We start from the raw sequence: 16,051 nt of genomic DNA, 5'->3' as shown, positions 1-16,051 counted from the left end.
AGAAGATACTAGACCTGATTGATGAATGACGAAAATACAAGAATGCTAGAAATGAAGAGGGCAGAAAAGAATACAGGCGATTAAAGAATGAAGTGGATAGAAAGTGCAAGGTAGCTAAGGAAGAATGGCTGAAGGAGAAGTGCAAGGATATCGAAAGCTGTATGGTCCTGGGAAAGGTAGATGCTGTATACAGGAAAATCAAGGAAACCTTTGGAGAAAGGAAATCTAGTTGTATGAATATTAAGAGCTCAGATGGAAAGCCACTTCTAAGGAAAGAAGACAAAGCAGAAAGATGGCAGCAGTATATCCAACAGTTGTATCAAGGTAAAGATGTAGATAATTTGGTTCTGGAACATGAAGAGGCTGTTGATGCTGATGAAATGGGAGACCCAATGTTGATATCAGAGTTTGACAGAGCTGTGAGTGACCTAAATAAGAATAAGGCACCTGGAATTGATGACATTCCCTGTGAATTACTGACTGCCTTAGGAGAAACCAGCATGGCAAGGTTATTTCATTTAGTGTGCAAGATGTATGAGACAGGAGAAGTCCCATTCGATTTTCGGCAGAATGTTGTTATACCTATTCCCAAGAAAGCCGGGGCTGACAGGTGTGAAAACTACCGCACCGTTAGTTTAGTATCTCATGCCTGCAAAATGTTAACACGTATTATTTAGAGAAGAATAGCAAAACAAGTTGAAGCTGAGTTGGGAGAAGATCAATTTGGCTTCAGAAGAAATGTAGGAACACGTGAAGCAATCCTGACTTTACGTCTGATCTTAGAGGATCGAATCAAGAAGGACAAGCCCACGTACATGGCATTCGTAGATCTAGAAAAGGCATTCGATAATGTTGATTTGACCAAGCTATTTATGATTCTGAAGATGATAGGGATCAGATACCGAGAACGAAGAATTATCTACAATCTGTATAAAAATCAGTCTGCAGTGATAAGAATCGAGGGCTTTGAAAAAGAAGCAGCAATCCAGAAAGGAGTGAGGCAAGGCTGCAGTTTGTCCCCTCTCCTTTTCAGTGTTTACATAGAACAGGCAGTAAAGGAAATCAAAGAGAAATTTGGAAAGGGAATCACAGTCCAAGGAGAGGAAATCAAAACCTTGAGATTTGCCGATGATATTGTTGTTTTATCTGAGACTGCAGAAGATCTCGAGAAGTTGCTGAATGGTATGGACGAAGTCTTGGGTAAGGAGTACAAGATGAAAATAAATAAGTCCAAAACAAAAGTAATGGAGTGCAGTCGAACGAAGGCAGGTGATGTAGGAAATATTAGATTAGGAAATAAAGTCTTAAAGGAAGTAGATGAATATTGTTACTTGGGTAGTAAAATAACTAACGATGGCAGAAGTAAGGACATAAAATGCAGACTAGCACAAGCAAGGAAGAGCTTTCTTAAGAAAAGAAATTTGCTCACTTCAAACATTGATATAGGAATTAGAAAGATGTTTTTGAAGACCTTCGTGTGGAGCGTGGCATTGTATGGAAGTGAAACATGGACGATAACTAGCTCAGAAAGAAAGAGAATAGAAGCTTTTGAAATGTGGTGTTACAGAAGAATGCTGAAGGTGAGATGGATAGATCGAATCACGAATGAAGAGATACTGAATCGAATTGGTGAGGGAGATCGATTTGGCTAAATTTGACGAGAAGAAGAGATAGAATGATAGGACACATCTTACGACACCCAGGACTTGTTCAGTTGGTTTTTGAAGGAAGTGTAGGTGGTAAGAATGGTAGGGGTAGACCAAGGTATGAATATGACAAGCACATTAGAGCAGATGTAGGATGCAATAGTTACGTAGAAATGAAGATGTTAGCACATGATAGGGTGGCATGGAGCGCTGCATCAAAGCAGTCTACGAACTGATGGCTCAAACAACAACACAGCGGAAAAGTGATAGAAAGTGCACAAAGGATGTATAACTGATCCAATGACAATATTTTTTTTCTCTTTTGCTTGAAATATTTACTTGTGTCTTAGTGGAGATTTTGAGACTTACTCAAAATAGAAAATTTGACTGGATTATTAAGAAACTTTTAACACTACATTACAATTTTGTTGAATATATTCAATATGGACATTCAATGTTCTCCCCCCTCAAAGAAGTCTCAAGTTATATGGAAGAAAACATACCTTTGACTGCAATCTTACATCCTAACCTCACTCATTGGTACGTATGTACTTTGGATTTTTCTATAATGCATACAAGAGTAAATTAATTCTCTTGGAAATAAAAAAGTACGACAAAAATTAATATGGCAGCTTATACTGTAAATTTATCACATATCCAACAAATGTTGAAAGCTTCTTAAGTCTGTTGTCGAGATATCATCATGTTGACAACATTTGAAGTCTGTCTTAATATACGAACAGCTTGATCATGTTCCAATCTCGTGAAATCATTCCCATCGACTTCAAGAATTTTATCACCAGGCTGCAATACTCCACTTGCTGGTCCACCAGGGTGCACTTTGGTGACAAATATTTCCTGAAAACAGCAAATCATACAGGTGTATTCAATAAGCTGGTCTACCTAACTAGACGTAAATGCACATTCAACAATCCTATTCCTTATTTCGTTTAAAGGAACAGTCAATATAAGGATGGGGTTGATAATTCACGAACACAATGAAAGGGAAATATAACTTACAAATTCATGTTTATCACTGCTCGATGACTTAATGCCTCCACTAATGCTGAAACCTAGCCCTGGATTCTTTTGTATAGTTACTGGAAACTGGAAAGAGAAAAATAAAAATAAAAAAATAAATGTTTGTGATTGTTGCTTAAACGGGCAAAATGCAATGTGTAACAATAATAATGTTATTTGCTTTACGTCCCACTAACTACTTTTTACAGTTTTCGGAGATGCCAAGGTGCCAGAATTTAGTCCCACATGAGTTCTTTTACGTGCCAGTAAATCTACCGACATGAGGCTGATGTATTTGAGCACCTTCAAATATCTCAGGAATGAGCCAGGATTGAACCTGCCAAGTTGGGGTCAGACGGCCAACGCCTCAACCAGTCTGAGCCACTCAGCCTGGCAAATGCAAAGGGATTATGGTCAAAGATTTAATTAAAATATGATTTTACCGAGATCGATAGCTGCAGTCGCTTAAGTGCAGCTAGTATCTAGTATTCGGGAGATAGTGGGTTCGAACCCCACTGTTGACAGCCCTGAAGATGGTTTTCCATGGTTTCCCATTTTCACACCAGGCAAATGCTGGGGCTATACCTTAATTAAAGCCACGGCAGCTTCCTTCCCAGTCCTAGCCCTTTTCTGTCCCACCGTCGCCATAAGAACTATCTGTGTCAGTGCGACGTAAAGCCAATAGCAAAATAGCAAATAGAAAAAAAAAAGAAAAAAAAATATTTTGGTGAACATACATACATTATAGACTCTTATGCTTTCAGTGTTGAGTCTGCAAGCCTCTATGTATTATTAAATGCATCCACAATCCTCTATTTGTAACTAGCTCTGAGGCCTCGTAAATTTCCATACATCTTATCTTTAAGAGATCATGAGAAGCTAAGTCTAACCATCGTCGTCTTGTTCTCCCTCTACTTCTTGTACTCTCTATGACCGAATTAATTATTTCCCAAGGTAATCTATCCTCCTCCATTCGGCTCACATAACCCCACCACCAAAGCCGGTTTATGTGTACAACTTCATCAGTAAAGTTCATTCCTAACCTAGCCTTTACTTCCTCATTCAGACTACTCTGCTGCCACTATTCCCATCTGACTGTACCAGCAATCATTCTCGCTACTTTCATGTCTGTTACTTCTAACTTATGAATACCCGTGGGGGTTTTGATATCTCAAAAAGTAACTGTCCGAATTCTATGAAATCACTTTAAATCATGCGCATATGTGTACATATAGTTTATGTTGTGTAAAATAGTCAGTGATTATGAATTGGTGATGTTATGAGCAAATAATGAATGTATTAGTCCTCTACTGTCATATTAGTAAATTAGGGACATTTTTCTGTACTTCATCAATCAACATCGATCTGCATTTAGGCCAGTCACTCAGGCAGCAGATTCCCTAACTGTTGTTTTCCTAGCCTTTGTTTTAAAATTATGACACTGAAAAAAGGACTTTTACATTTCTTTGAGATCATTTCAAGATAGCAAATACGGGGAGAGGGAGACCGGGCGAGTTGGCCGTGCGCGTAGAGGCGCGCGGCTGTGAGCTTGCATCCGGGAGATAGTAGGTTCGAATCCCACTATCGGCAGCCCTGAAAATGGTTTTCCGTGGTTTACCATTTTCACACCAGGCAAATGCTGTGGCTGTACCTTAATTACGGCCATGGCCGCTTCCTTCCAACTCCTAGGCCTTTCCTATCCCATCGTCGCCATAAGATCTATCTGTGTCGGTGAGACGTAAAGCCCCTAGCAAAAAAAAAAAAAAAAAAAAAAAAAAAAAAAAAAAAAAAAAAAAAAAAACAAAAAAAAAAAAAAAAAAACGGGGAGAGCTACAAGAAGACAGTAACATTAGGTTGAATAACTTTTTCTCGACTAAGCGCCTCTCTGCAACTGCAACACAACCCAAACTGGAACGGCTGACATCCGATTGCGCATGTGTGCTTGCCCCCTTCCACCTCCCCTCTCTCATCATATGCCTCAGCGCTACCTCAGTCCAGGTGGTCTTGAAGTACTGGCGAGTGTTTTGGCAAATCAGATTGCTACGTTTTTCTTTAATAATCCAAAAAACATATGGCAAGAATTTTTTAAAATACCTTTTAAGACACACTGCAAATCTATAGGCCAAGAGCTTTTTTCAGAATGCCTTATGATGTCAATCGGTTCAGTTGTTCTCTCAAAATCGATGTAACAAAAATCTGTCTAGTGTTTTAAATATATGGATAATCAAGACAGCACTTCGGTGATCTCAGGATAGCGTTCCAGCTCCTCACCCACATCCAGGTTCGATTCCTGGAACTAGATGATGGAACCAAAAAGGAGCATGTGTTGTATTGTTTGACTGCCGTCTCCTTCTAAATCATCTGTGGCTTCTTTGAAAGGTCCTATGAAGTAATTCAAGCCACTTATGAGTTCTTTGTTGATTGCTTCTCAATTTTTCTACTTTCTCCTTTTTGCCTGCAGTTGCAACCGATAGGACCCCATTTATTTTACCACACTGGTTATGTATGGATTTTAGCAAGATTTATAAAAGGCAAGTGAATTCCTAATGCAGCACATTGGCTGGTAAATTCTTTTATGATATTTTCACCAGACATCGGAGAATTGGGGGGCAGGTTAAAAGAACTCTGGTTTTTATTGCTCATTCATTAATGTGTGAATCGTAAGGGAAATAAAATGATTATTTTTGTAATCATCTGTCCACATGTGTGTAGTTGCAGCACAAGAATAACAATGCACTGTGTTACGAACGTCCAATATTACAGAGCGACGAATATTATCGGCCACTTCATGGCTTCGCCAGGAAACAGCTGTCCAGTGCGGTAGCACCTCAGAGGCTTTACAAAAGCCATTTCCTGCATTAATTCTTGTACTACCATTTTAAACCCTGTACCTAACACAACATTGAAAGGGCATAGGTCTAAGGCACACACTTTAACACATGCCTATGTTGTTTTATGTTTTATAGAGTTAAGAATAACCGGACTGCATGAAGCACTCATCTGACTCAAATGAGAACGAGTGCAATAATGCCTTGCTAATGTGCTGGTATTTGAGCTTCATAAGAAGCACTGTCCTATTTTGGATTGCATAAATTCTGTTTTCTGTCTCTTGTCATCAATAAGAACAAAATCATTCCTATACTTCACTCTTTCCAACACTACATACTTTTAATGATTCAATTCATTTTTTATTTTACTCTCGACTTCACTTAGGATATCCGTGTTCAACGAGCATCTAACCGCATTGAAGTGAACACAGGTGCTCTGGATTCCTCCCTAATGTGGCCCAAGATCTTTCGAGCTCACCATGACTTGATCGTGTGAACCGCTGGGCTTACTCACTTCTCAGTGTGAACAGTAAGAAGCTTGTGCCGGCCAGCCAGTAACATCATTGCATCGTGTTTAGGCTGGCGCCTGGAGAAATTGGCAATTTCCTTGGCTTGAACTAGGCTTGTTCTCTTCTGTACCCACATGTTTCATTCCATAATAATAATAACTGGGAGCAATTCAATATGTATTGTAATTCTGTCGCACTCTTTCCACGTTGGTCTCATGGAGATATTCCTTTTGAAAGTAAATCTGCCAAATGATGGACTCTGTGTTCTGTAACACTGTGTAAAGCAATGAATGCTTTGCTGCACACTTCTGTGATCGTTCCCATGCACTGTACAAAGTACACAAAATTATTAGACCTACGTTTTGGCTCATCTTTCCTTGGGCGGTGTCTTTTTTGAAGGTGCATATCCTGTTCATCTTTAGTCACAAACGTTTTAATATGCTTCAAAATTTCAACTTTTTTCAGCTCATCAGATGTTGAGAAGCACAATTTTTTGCACATGAAATAAAGATTTTTAGAATTCAGAGCAGATTTTGGAGTATGTCTTCCACATAAGTGATTGTTCTTGCTCATGCATTTGCCAAAACATTCGTTTTAGTAATGGAGGTTGGACACAAAAGTGATATTCGAAGTAATGCAAGTAAAGAAATAGAATAACAGTAAACAAAATACCACGCCTACTCACCCACATGGAGGTTCACATTTTCTTTCTTCCACTATATTTCTCTGGTAATTTACATGGTGTGTGCCAGAGAGTTTTGCTTTCTTAATAAGTTCACTCTTGTACAAATGAGTATTCCATACTCCTTTCTTAAGTTTACATTTTTATTCCGATCTGTTACACTATACTCACTATCACTGGTCGACATTTTGTTACACATTTGACCCGAGACTAATCTATTAGCCGCTAAAGAAGACAGGAATGGTGCTATAATACAGTCCACTGAAATTCCTGCGCTCTTGGGGATGCTGCTTCCATGCGATTCATTGGAGAAACATCACATTTCTGCATTCACTGTCAATTTCCAAGGCTTGTGACAAACCGGGTAGAGTGAGGATTCATATCGTTCCTCATTATAGGCCTAGATTTACTTCTCAAGAAATAGCTGGTATCAATAATTCATTTTTGGAGAAATGTAGCCTCATGACCTTTCTCAAATAATCAAGTCAAATGTAAGTTAATGATTTTCAAAAAGTTTAAGTAGGAATTGAATAAAATAGTATCTTGCAAGACATTTTTAAAATATAATTAATAGCCTGAGCCTCCGTGGCTCAGACGGCAGAACGTCGGCCTCTCACCGCTGGATACCGTGGTTCAAATCCCGGTGACTCCATGTGAGATTCGTGCTGGACAAAGCGGAGGCGGGACAGGTTTTTCTCCGGGTACTCCGGTTTTCCCTGTCATCTTTCATTCCAGCAACACTCTCCATTATCATTTCATAGCATTTATCACTCATTAATAAATAACCTTGGGAGTGGCGACCCCATTGTAATAACAGCCTACATATGTTTCATTCATTACATCCCTGACCCGGCCAATGACTGGAAAACAGGTTGTAGGTTTTCATTTTCAATTAATAGCCTATTTAAATGTCCGAATGGTGAAGACACTGCATAAATTCAGAGAATTTACTACAGATAACAATATCCTAACCCACATTTCAGATATTTCATGATGATGATGATGATGATGATGCTTGTTGTTTAAAGGGGCCTAACATCGAGGTCATTGGCCCCTAATGGTACGAAATGAAATAACAAAAAATTCAGATTCATCCACTGACCAAAATAAAATAAAAAATATCATGAAGAAGGAATGGATGGACATGAACCCTACAAAAAAACAAAAACAAACAAACAAGAACAGTGGATCAGACACAAAAAAAGATCGTGAATAATAGTATTACTGACCAAGGGGCCACTTATAAAGCACAATGATGTTTGATGTCTATAGGGGTGCAAAATCCACGACTAAGGCCCCCACAGAATGGTACATGTCGCGAGTAAAGTAGAACCATGGTATTTGTCATTTTGGGGTACTAATCAAAAGTAGCGAAGACTCACGGTGTTCCCACACAAGATGCTACTACTCACAAGTATTGTACTTCGTACAGGGAACGCAGACCTATGGTGTTTCGCACACAATGGCGCCACTTACAGCCAACGCAAACCGATGAGTTTACACACCTAGGTGTACTAGTCACGGGTGCCGGTCCCAAGGGCCCCGTGGTGTTCCTCACATAGTGGGTACTAATCACAGGCAACGCAGACCCACGGTGTCGCTCATATAGTGGTATAACTCACAGGCTAAGCCCAGACCCGTGGTGTTGCACACATGGGTACGATGCACGGGTACTGGAATCCACCAGGCCAGGCTTTTACTGCTACTAATCACAAACCTATTTCGTACCGAATTTAGTGGTACTACTCGCAAGTACAGGCAACCTATGGTGTTCCCCGCGTGATGGTACGATTCAAAATTAGTTTCATGGTTCTAATTCAGTCAGCCCTTAGTCGCCCCTTTTAGTCGCCTCTTACGACAGGCAGGGGATACCGCGGGTGTATTCTACATGTGCGTCCCCCACCCGCAGGGGGTCCAGATATTTCAGTAAGTCAGAGTAGACTCCAGTGGGACTCATTGAGGGCTAAAGCAAAAAATGAAAGTGTATTCAGAAAATTAATTTAGTAGGGCAATGAGGGGTGAATTTTTAAAGTGTGTGTGGTCACTGAGATTGGTTTGATTAGTGCAATGTAAATTTCAATAGCCCCTTTATTCTTCAAGGTTTACTTCTATTTTCCAAGTGCAAGATTTTTAGATCAGTGCCGATGTCTGTGAAATGGTGTGAGTTCTTGCATATGTGTTCTTCGAAGGCTGAATGCAGATTGTATCTAATTGTATTTTTGTGTTCTTTGCATCTGGTGTTGAAATTCCGTTTTGTTTGGCCTAACTGTGTAGTGTTGCAGTTTGATTGCTGACATTTGTGCTCATAAACTCCTGACTTGGAGAATAGGTCTTTTTTGTTTGTTTGTTTGTTTGTTTGTTTAGGATGCATTTTCTGATGTCCTTATGCAGCATATTGTTTGTTTTAAAGACTACTTTTAGACCTTTCTTTTTTTTGAAAATGTTAACCATTTTGTATGTGGTGTTGTTTATGTAGTTGAGGACAATGCATTTTTTCTTTCATGTGTGGTTTTCCTGTTGATTATCCTTTGTTTATTTAATAGTTTCATTCAGGGGCGGTGTGTGGTATTCTTGCAGGGTTGCACAACTCCCAATAATTTTGCATTTGTTGTCTTTTTCTTCTAATGTATTAGTTTAATAAACCTAACATACATTAGAAAATATATTACCGGGCGAGTTGGCCGTGCGCGTAGAGGCGCGCGGCTGTGAGCTTGCATCCGGGAGATAGTAGGTTTGAATCCCACTATCGGCAGCCCTGAAAATGGTTTTCCATGGTTTCCCATTTTCACACCAGGCAAATGCTGGGGCTGTACCTTAATTAAGGCCACGGCCGCTTCCTTCCAACTCCTAGGCCTTTCCTATCCCATCGTCGCCATAAGACCTATCTGTGTCGGCACGACGTAAAGCCCCTAGAAAAAAAAAAAAAATTAAAATCAACCATCTTCGGTCGTTTGCTGTAATAATGCTTCGTAATGGATCAACGAACGCTGCTGGCTTCGAATCAAACTCAGGGAATTTGCTTTCCTATGGCAACTCCACAGCGAACAGCGCGGTGCAATGTACCTCAGCAGGGACGAGCCTAAGCCTGCATAGCATCAGGTAGCACGCTCACCAGTATCGGTCACAGGTTGTTGCACGAGACTAGCAAGCCCCCTATCGAGAAACTGTTCCAAATGTCATGGGTACATTGCGCCAATATGCGGAGATTACTTCATTCCTACTTTCTCTCCTCTCGCAAAGGTAATTCAGTTCCAATTTTTTGAATTTACAAATTTCATTTACGTTGCACCGATGCAGATAGGTCTTACGGCGACAATGGGACAGGAAAGGGCTAAGAGTTGGAAGGAAGCAACCGTGGCTTTAATTAAGGCACAGCCACAACATTTGCCTAGTGTGAAAATGAGAAACCGCGGAAAACCATCACAGTGGTGTTCGAACCGACTATACCCCGAATGCAAGCTCACAGCTAAGCCACCCTAAGCGCATGACAAACTTGCTGGGTAATTTCTTTTCCACGCCATGCCAGACCACCCACAATATTACCAACATCTTGCTTCAATGAAAAACAGAACGGCAAATTTTCAATTCAAGTTAGGCAAAAGTAACTACCAGGCTGAGTGGCTCAGAATTCTGAGGCGCTGGCCTTCTGACCCCAACGTAGAAGGTTCGATCCTGGCTTAGTCCGGTGTTTCTCTTTCTTTTTTTTTTTTTTTTTTTTTTTTTGTTGCTATTTGCTTCACGTCGCACCGACACAGATATGTCTTATGGCAATGATGGGATAGGCCTAGGAATTGGAAGGAAGCAGCCGTGGCCTTAATTGAGGTACAGCCCCGGCATTTGCCTGGTGTGAAAATAGGAAACCACGGAAAACCATCTTCAGGGCTGCCGACAGTGGGGCTCGAACCCACTATCTCCCGATTACTGGATACTGGCCGCACTTAAGCGACTGTAGCTATCGAACTTGGTCCGGTGGTATTTGAAGGTGCTCATATACAACAGCGTCGTGTCAGTGGATTTGCGGGCATGTAAAAGAACTCCGGCACCTCGGCTTCTCCAAAAAAAACCTCGTAAAATGTCGTTAGTGGGATGTAAAGCCAATAACGTTATTATTAAGAGTAACTGTAGTTACAGTGTATAATTAGCCTCTTATTTTCTGGATTGTAATTGCCAGATATATGACAGTTTTAGTAGGAATGTACTTCATTACTTAACGGTAGTAGAGTTTCTTGTTATTTCTGTAAGCTATAAAAATGTGACATTGAAAATGTTAGTGCAACACCCAGTCTCAGATACCACCAGCTGCCACTGGTTTCATTAAAATTTGTTGTGTTCGTTGGTATGGAAATTGCTCTGTGTATCTCTGTATTCAGTCCAGCTAATTTGTGTACATATGGGTGGTTGGATTCGTTGTCAATTGTGCGTAGCAAATGCTGTGCATTTGTGACATCATTACCAGTGTAAGATTCCTTTAGAATGCTGGTTGGTTAAGAAGTTGTTTTTGAAGTTATTTAGGAAAATGTTTGCTATTATACCTGACAATGGTCAGCCCATGGATAACCCTTCCGCCTGACAATAGATTCTGTTGATGAATGTACAACAATTTTGGTTTAATGTTGTTCTCAGAACAAAAAAATTAAAAAACAACCCTATTGTGGAACAGCCCCGATGGGCCATGGCCTACCACTGCTCAGCCTGAAAGCCTGCTTATTACAAGGTGTCATGTGGTCAGCACAACAAAACCTCTGGGCCGTTATTCTTGGCTTCCACGACTGGTACCGCCATGTCACCGTTAGATAGCTCCTCAATTGTAATAATGTAGGCTGAGTAGATCTCGAACCAGCCCTCAGATCCAGGTAAAATCTCTGATCTGGCCGGGAATCGAACTCACGAGCCTACGGGTAAGAGGCAGGCATGCTACCCCTACACCGACTCATTGTTCTCAGAAGGTGTTTTTTTTTTTTTTTTTTTTTTTTTTTTGGTACATTAGTATACATATTGGTGATGTCAAAGAATATCATTCTTGTGCTCTGTGTTATTTTTGTTTTATGTAGTTTTTTGACTAGTGTATGTAACAAACAATATTTTACATATAAGTGCATGATTTAAAGTGATTTGATAGAATCTGAGGATATTCTTGTAGAATAAAACATGTTGTTCTTTGTTTAATAGTATGTATCTTTTACAGGTATGTTATAGTGTTATATATTATGTTTTAAATAGTGTGTTCGACAGACTGAACAGCTTTTAAGTTACATTAACTAAATCAACACTTGAAAGTACGGCTTCCTTCTTATCACATTATTCAGCCAATAAGGAAGATTATGAAGCCGAAAAACCCAAATCACAAAAAAATCAAAATCATGAATATTGAAAAATCAATTGTTTTTATTAAGAAATGTCTAGAATTGAAGTTCATTCCCAAATACATACCCATAAAAACTAAACCCACAACATTGACTGAAATATCAACATCCCAATTACAGTTGTTAGGGATAAGAAACTAAGCAAAATTTGCATATACAAAGAAACAAGAAACCACCAAACAAATTCTACGCAGGCATTTAGCCCTTTGAGTGCTGGCTGAAATTGCTTAGTACAGTGCTAAAAGTGCCATGCCCAGCTCCCTAAATATGCAGAGGTTTGGATAAGTGTTCATAATTTTTTAACTACTAAAGTTAGTCATATGAATCCTTTTTTGGAAGCTGCTCAATATTCCATTCTCCCATTGTAGCATTCCAAAACTTTAAATATAATTAATGACGAGTATGTTCAAAATCTATAATTTTCTGATGGTTTTTTTTTTTTTTTTTTTCAATTTGAGAGCCCAAAAATGCCACTAAATATGATGTTTCAGTCTTATACTCAAACTGAAAACACAGAATAGTTAATAATTGAAATGCAACATTTCATCCATCTGACTGTGATATTTTAGAATCGGCAAATAAATTAGCGAAGTGCTTTGCATGAAAAAAATACTATGAAAAAAGACAATATACTAACTGCAAGAAGAGAATGAAACACACCACAATATCACATTCCAACATTCACATTACATAAAAGTTATCAAAATTCAGGTTTATGCCCTGAGATACAGCCTGAATGCAATCTTTCTTGGCAACTTACACACAGAGTAAAAGTCCTTTCCTTGGTTTTGTCATTGGAGCAAACTCTACACAGCCTTGTTTGACTGTTCGGAAGTTTTATAACACCAAAAGACAACGAAGGGCTTGCATTTGTTGAAGGAAAAGCATTTGCACAGTTACTTTCCCTCTGTACATCAAACCACTCATTTGAAAAATACTCAATTACAGAATTGTTGAAAGATAATCGTGACATTCTCTCTCAACACTTACGGTATGATAATGTTTGTACAAAATGTAAGAATTTAGTAACATTCTTGCCATTATACTGAAAGTTACCTTTTTCCAATATTTTACAGTCCTTCTTTCAACCAAATAATTATACAGCATCTGGTCTGATGAATCAATGCCCCCATACACTTTTTAAAGTTCAACACATCTGGTTTCATCACTATATGATTTCTTCTCGAAAGAGTTTCAGAAACTGCAGCTGAGGAAGCGGTAGAAAGGAGGAGAACTTGATTTTTCTGTGTTCTCTTTCCTCTGAAGCCACAGAAAAGCAGAAAGGCCTTCCAAAAGAAGAAAATGTCCCCAACATTGAATTTATGTAATATCTGAAGAGGTAGAGAGTTTTTGTTTTGTCTGATTGTGCCAGTTATGTAGGTTCTGCTCAACTAGCAGAATGGATGTAAATAAATTATCACAGAAACCACGGTACCTTTTGTTCAAGTATGGCAAGCATAATTGGTGACCACACTAATTTTAGTGAAAAATGGAAGAGTATGTATAGGTACTTTAAGGCAGAAACAGGTTCCAAGAAGGACATTCCAGGAATAATTAATGAACAAGGGGAGTGTGTATGCGAGGATCTTCAAAAGGCAGAAGTATTCAGTCAGCAGTATGTAAAGATTGTTGGTTACAAGGATAATCTCCAGATAGAGGAATTGACTTATACTAAAGAAGTATTAAAATTTACCTATGACAGCAATGACATTTACAGTAAGATACAAAAGTTGAAAACTAGAAAAGCAGCTGGAATTGATAAGGTTTCGGGGGATATACTAAAGACAATGGGTTGGGATATAGTACCATATCTGAAGTACTTGTTTGATTTTTGTTTGCATGAAGGAACTTTACCAAATGAATGGAGAGTTGCTATAGTAGCCCCTGTATATAAAGGAAAAGGTGATAGGCATAAATCTGAAAATTACAGGCCAGTCAGTTTGACATGCATTGTATGTAAGCTTTGGGAAAGCATTCTTTCTGATTATATAAGACATGTTTGCAAAATTAATAAATGGTTTGACAGAAGGCAGTTTGGGTTTAGGAAAGGTTATTCCAATGAAGCCCAACTTGTAGGATTCCAGCAAGATATAGCAGATATCCTGGATTCAGGAGGTCAATTGGACTGTATTGCAATCAACTTATCTAAGGCATTTGATAGGGTAGATCATGGGAGACTATTGGCAAAAATGAGTGCAATTGGACTTGACAAAAGAGTGACTGAATGGGTGGCTCTGTTTCTAGAAAATAGAACTCAGAGAATTAGAGTAGGTGAAGCTTTATCTGTCCCTGTAAAAATTAAGAGGGGAATTCCTGAAGGCAGTATTATTGGACCTTTATGTTTTCTTATATATATCAATGATATGTGTAAAGAAGTGGAATCAGAGATAAGGCTTTTCGCAGATGATGTTATCCTGTACAGAGTAATAAATAAGTTACAAGATAGTGAGCAACTGCAAAATGACCTCGATAATGTTGTGAGGTGGACAGTAGGCAATGGTATGATGACAAACGGGGATAAAAGTCAGGTTGTGAGTTTCACAAATAGGAAAAGTCCTCTTAAGTTTTAATTACTGCGTTGATGGGGTGAAAGTTCCCTTTGGGGATCACTATAAATATAGGGAAAAATCTTCATTGGGGTAATCACATAAATATGATTGTAAAAAAAGGGTAAAGATCTCTGCACATGGTTATGAGAGTATTTAGAGATTGTAGTAAGGATGTAAAGGAGAGAGCATATTTGTCTCTGGTGAGACCTCAACTTGAGTATGGTTCCAGTGTATGGGACCCTTACCAGGATTACTTGATTCAGGAACTGGAAAAAATCCAAAGAAAAGCAGCTCGATTTGTTCTGGGCGATTTCCGACAAAAGAGTAGCATTACAAAAATGTTGCAAAGTTTGGGCTGGGAAGACTTGGGAGAAAGGAGATGAGCTGCTCGACTAAGTGGTATATGTCTCAAGTATTATTACAATATTATAAGTCCACCTGTTCAATACAATACAATATGATCCACTATTTCATATGGTCAAATATTTTTATACATAATACATAAAAGTCAAAGGTACATGTTTCACCCTCCTTACGGGCATCATCAGCCTATATCAATCTTAAAATAATACATATACTTATAAATTATAGGTTAAAATATTGAAAAATGGTTTCGTAAATCATTATACAATAACATCTAAAACAACGATAATGCACCAAAGTATGTTAAAAGAGTGTGAAATTAACAGTTTTGAAGATTAAAACGTGATTAAACATGAAACTTTGAGAGTCTAAAACTAAAATGGATCCATATTTTTATAATATCATTAAGACTGTGAAGGCCTTGAGTATAAATACAATCATCAAAGGGGGATGTTTCTTCAATTCCCAAGTTGAATCCAAGGTGGTAAAATCACTTTCAGTGCTTTCAGAACAGTCAATACAAATCAAAGTATATTTTTTAATCATAATAAAGTCAATCATAAAAACAGCCGTTTTTCGAGATCTGGTATTTACAGACTCACTTGTGCTCAGTGTGGGTTTAGTTATGTTGGACAGACTGGGCGCAGCTTTCATACGAGATATATGGAGCATTATAATGCCTTAAAGCACAACAAATATTCAGCGATGAGCTCACACATGAGTGAAACAGGACATCAGTTCACATCAATTGATAAAGATCTCACTATTCTAAATTGCATAGGCAAAGGAAAACTTATGAATGAATTAGAAAATCTTTACATCTTTTTAGACCAAGCCTATAACAAAGACCATAATCTTAACGATATCACGGAAACAAAAAATCCTTTATATGAGCTAACTCCGAAGTTATTAGGCATGGTGAATTCAAAACATAATACAATCCCGCCAACTTTTAGAACTTCTTGTTCTAAAGCTTCCACCACCTCGTCAAATGATAGGCCCGCCCATCTTGCTCCTAACAGCCCGCCAATAACAACACATGCGCGCAAGGATCCACCCACCATTACCCCCCCTCCATGTCCTTCACTGCC

The 16,051-nt window shown here is 38.8% G+C and overlaps 1 protein-coding gene across 1 annotated transcript in view; it reads right to left on the bottom strand.

Annotated features, from left to right (window-relative positions):
- Positions 1-1,077: 1,077 nt before the first annotated feature.
- The window catches only part of Lap1 (leucine rich repeat containing protein 7 lap1), a 472,349-nt gene continuing 457,375 nt past the window's right edge, over positions 1,078-16,051 (bottom strand). Inside the window, exons 13-14 of the mRNA XM_067139879.2 lie at positions 2,667-2,753; positions 1,078-2,504 (exon numbers count right to left, since the gene is read on the bottom strand). Of these exons, the coding sequence (XP_066995980.2) occupies positions 2,325-2,504; positions 2,667-2,753 (267 nt within the window). The 3' untranslated portion in view covers positions 1,078-2,324. The remainder of the gene's footprint in view (positions 2,505-2,666; positions 2,754-16,051) is intronic.

This window comes from Anabrus simplex, chromosome 2, assembly GCF_040414725.1.
Source record: "Anabrus simplex isolate iqAnaSimp1 chromosome 2, ASM4041472v1, whole genome shotgun sequence".
NCBI classification, from domain to species: domain Eukaryota; kingdom Metazoa; phylum Arthropoda; class Insecta; order Orthoptera; family Tettigoniidae; genus Anabrus; species Anabrus simplex.
Note: the sequence above shows the minus strand (reverse complement) of the source record. Positions and strands in the feature narration are given on the sequence as shown.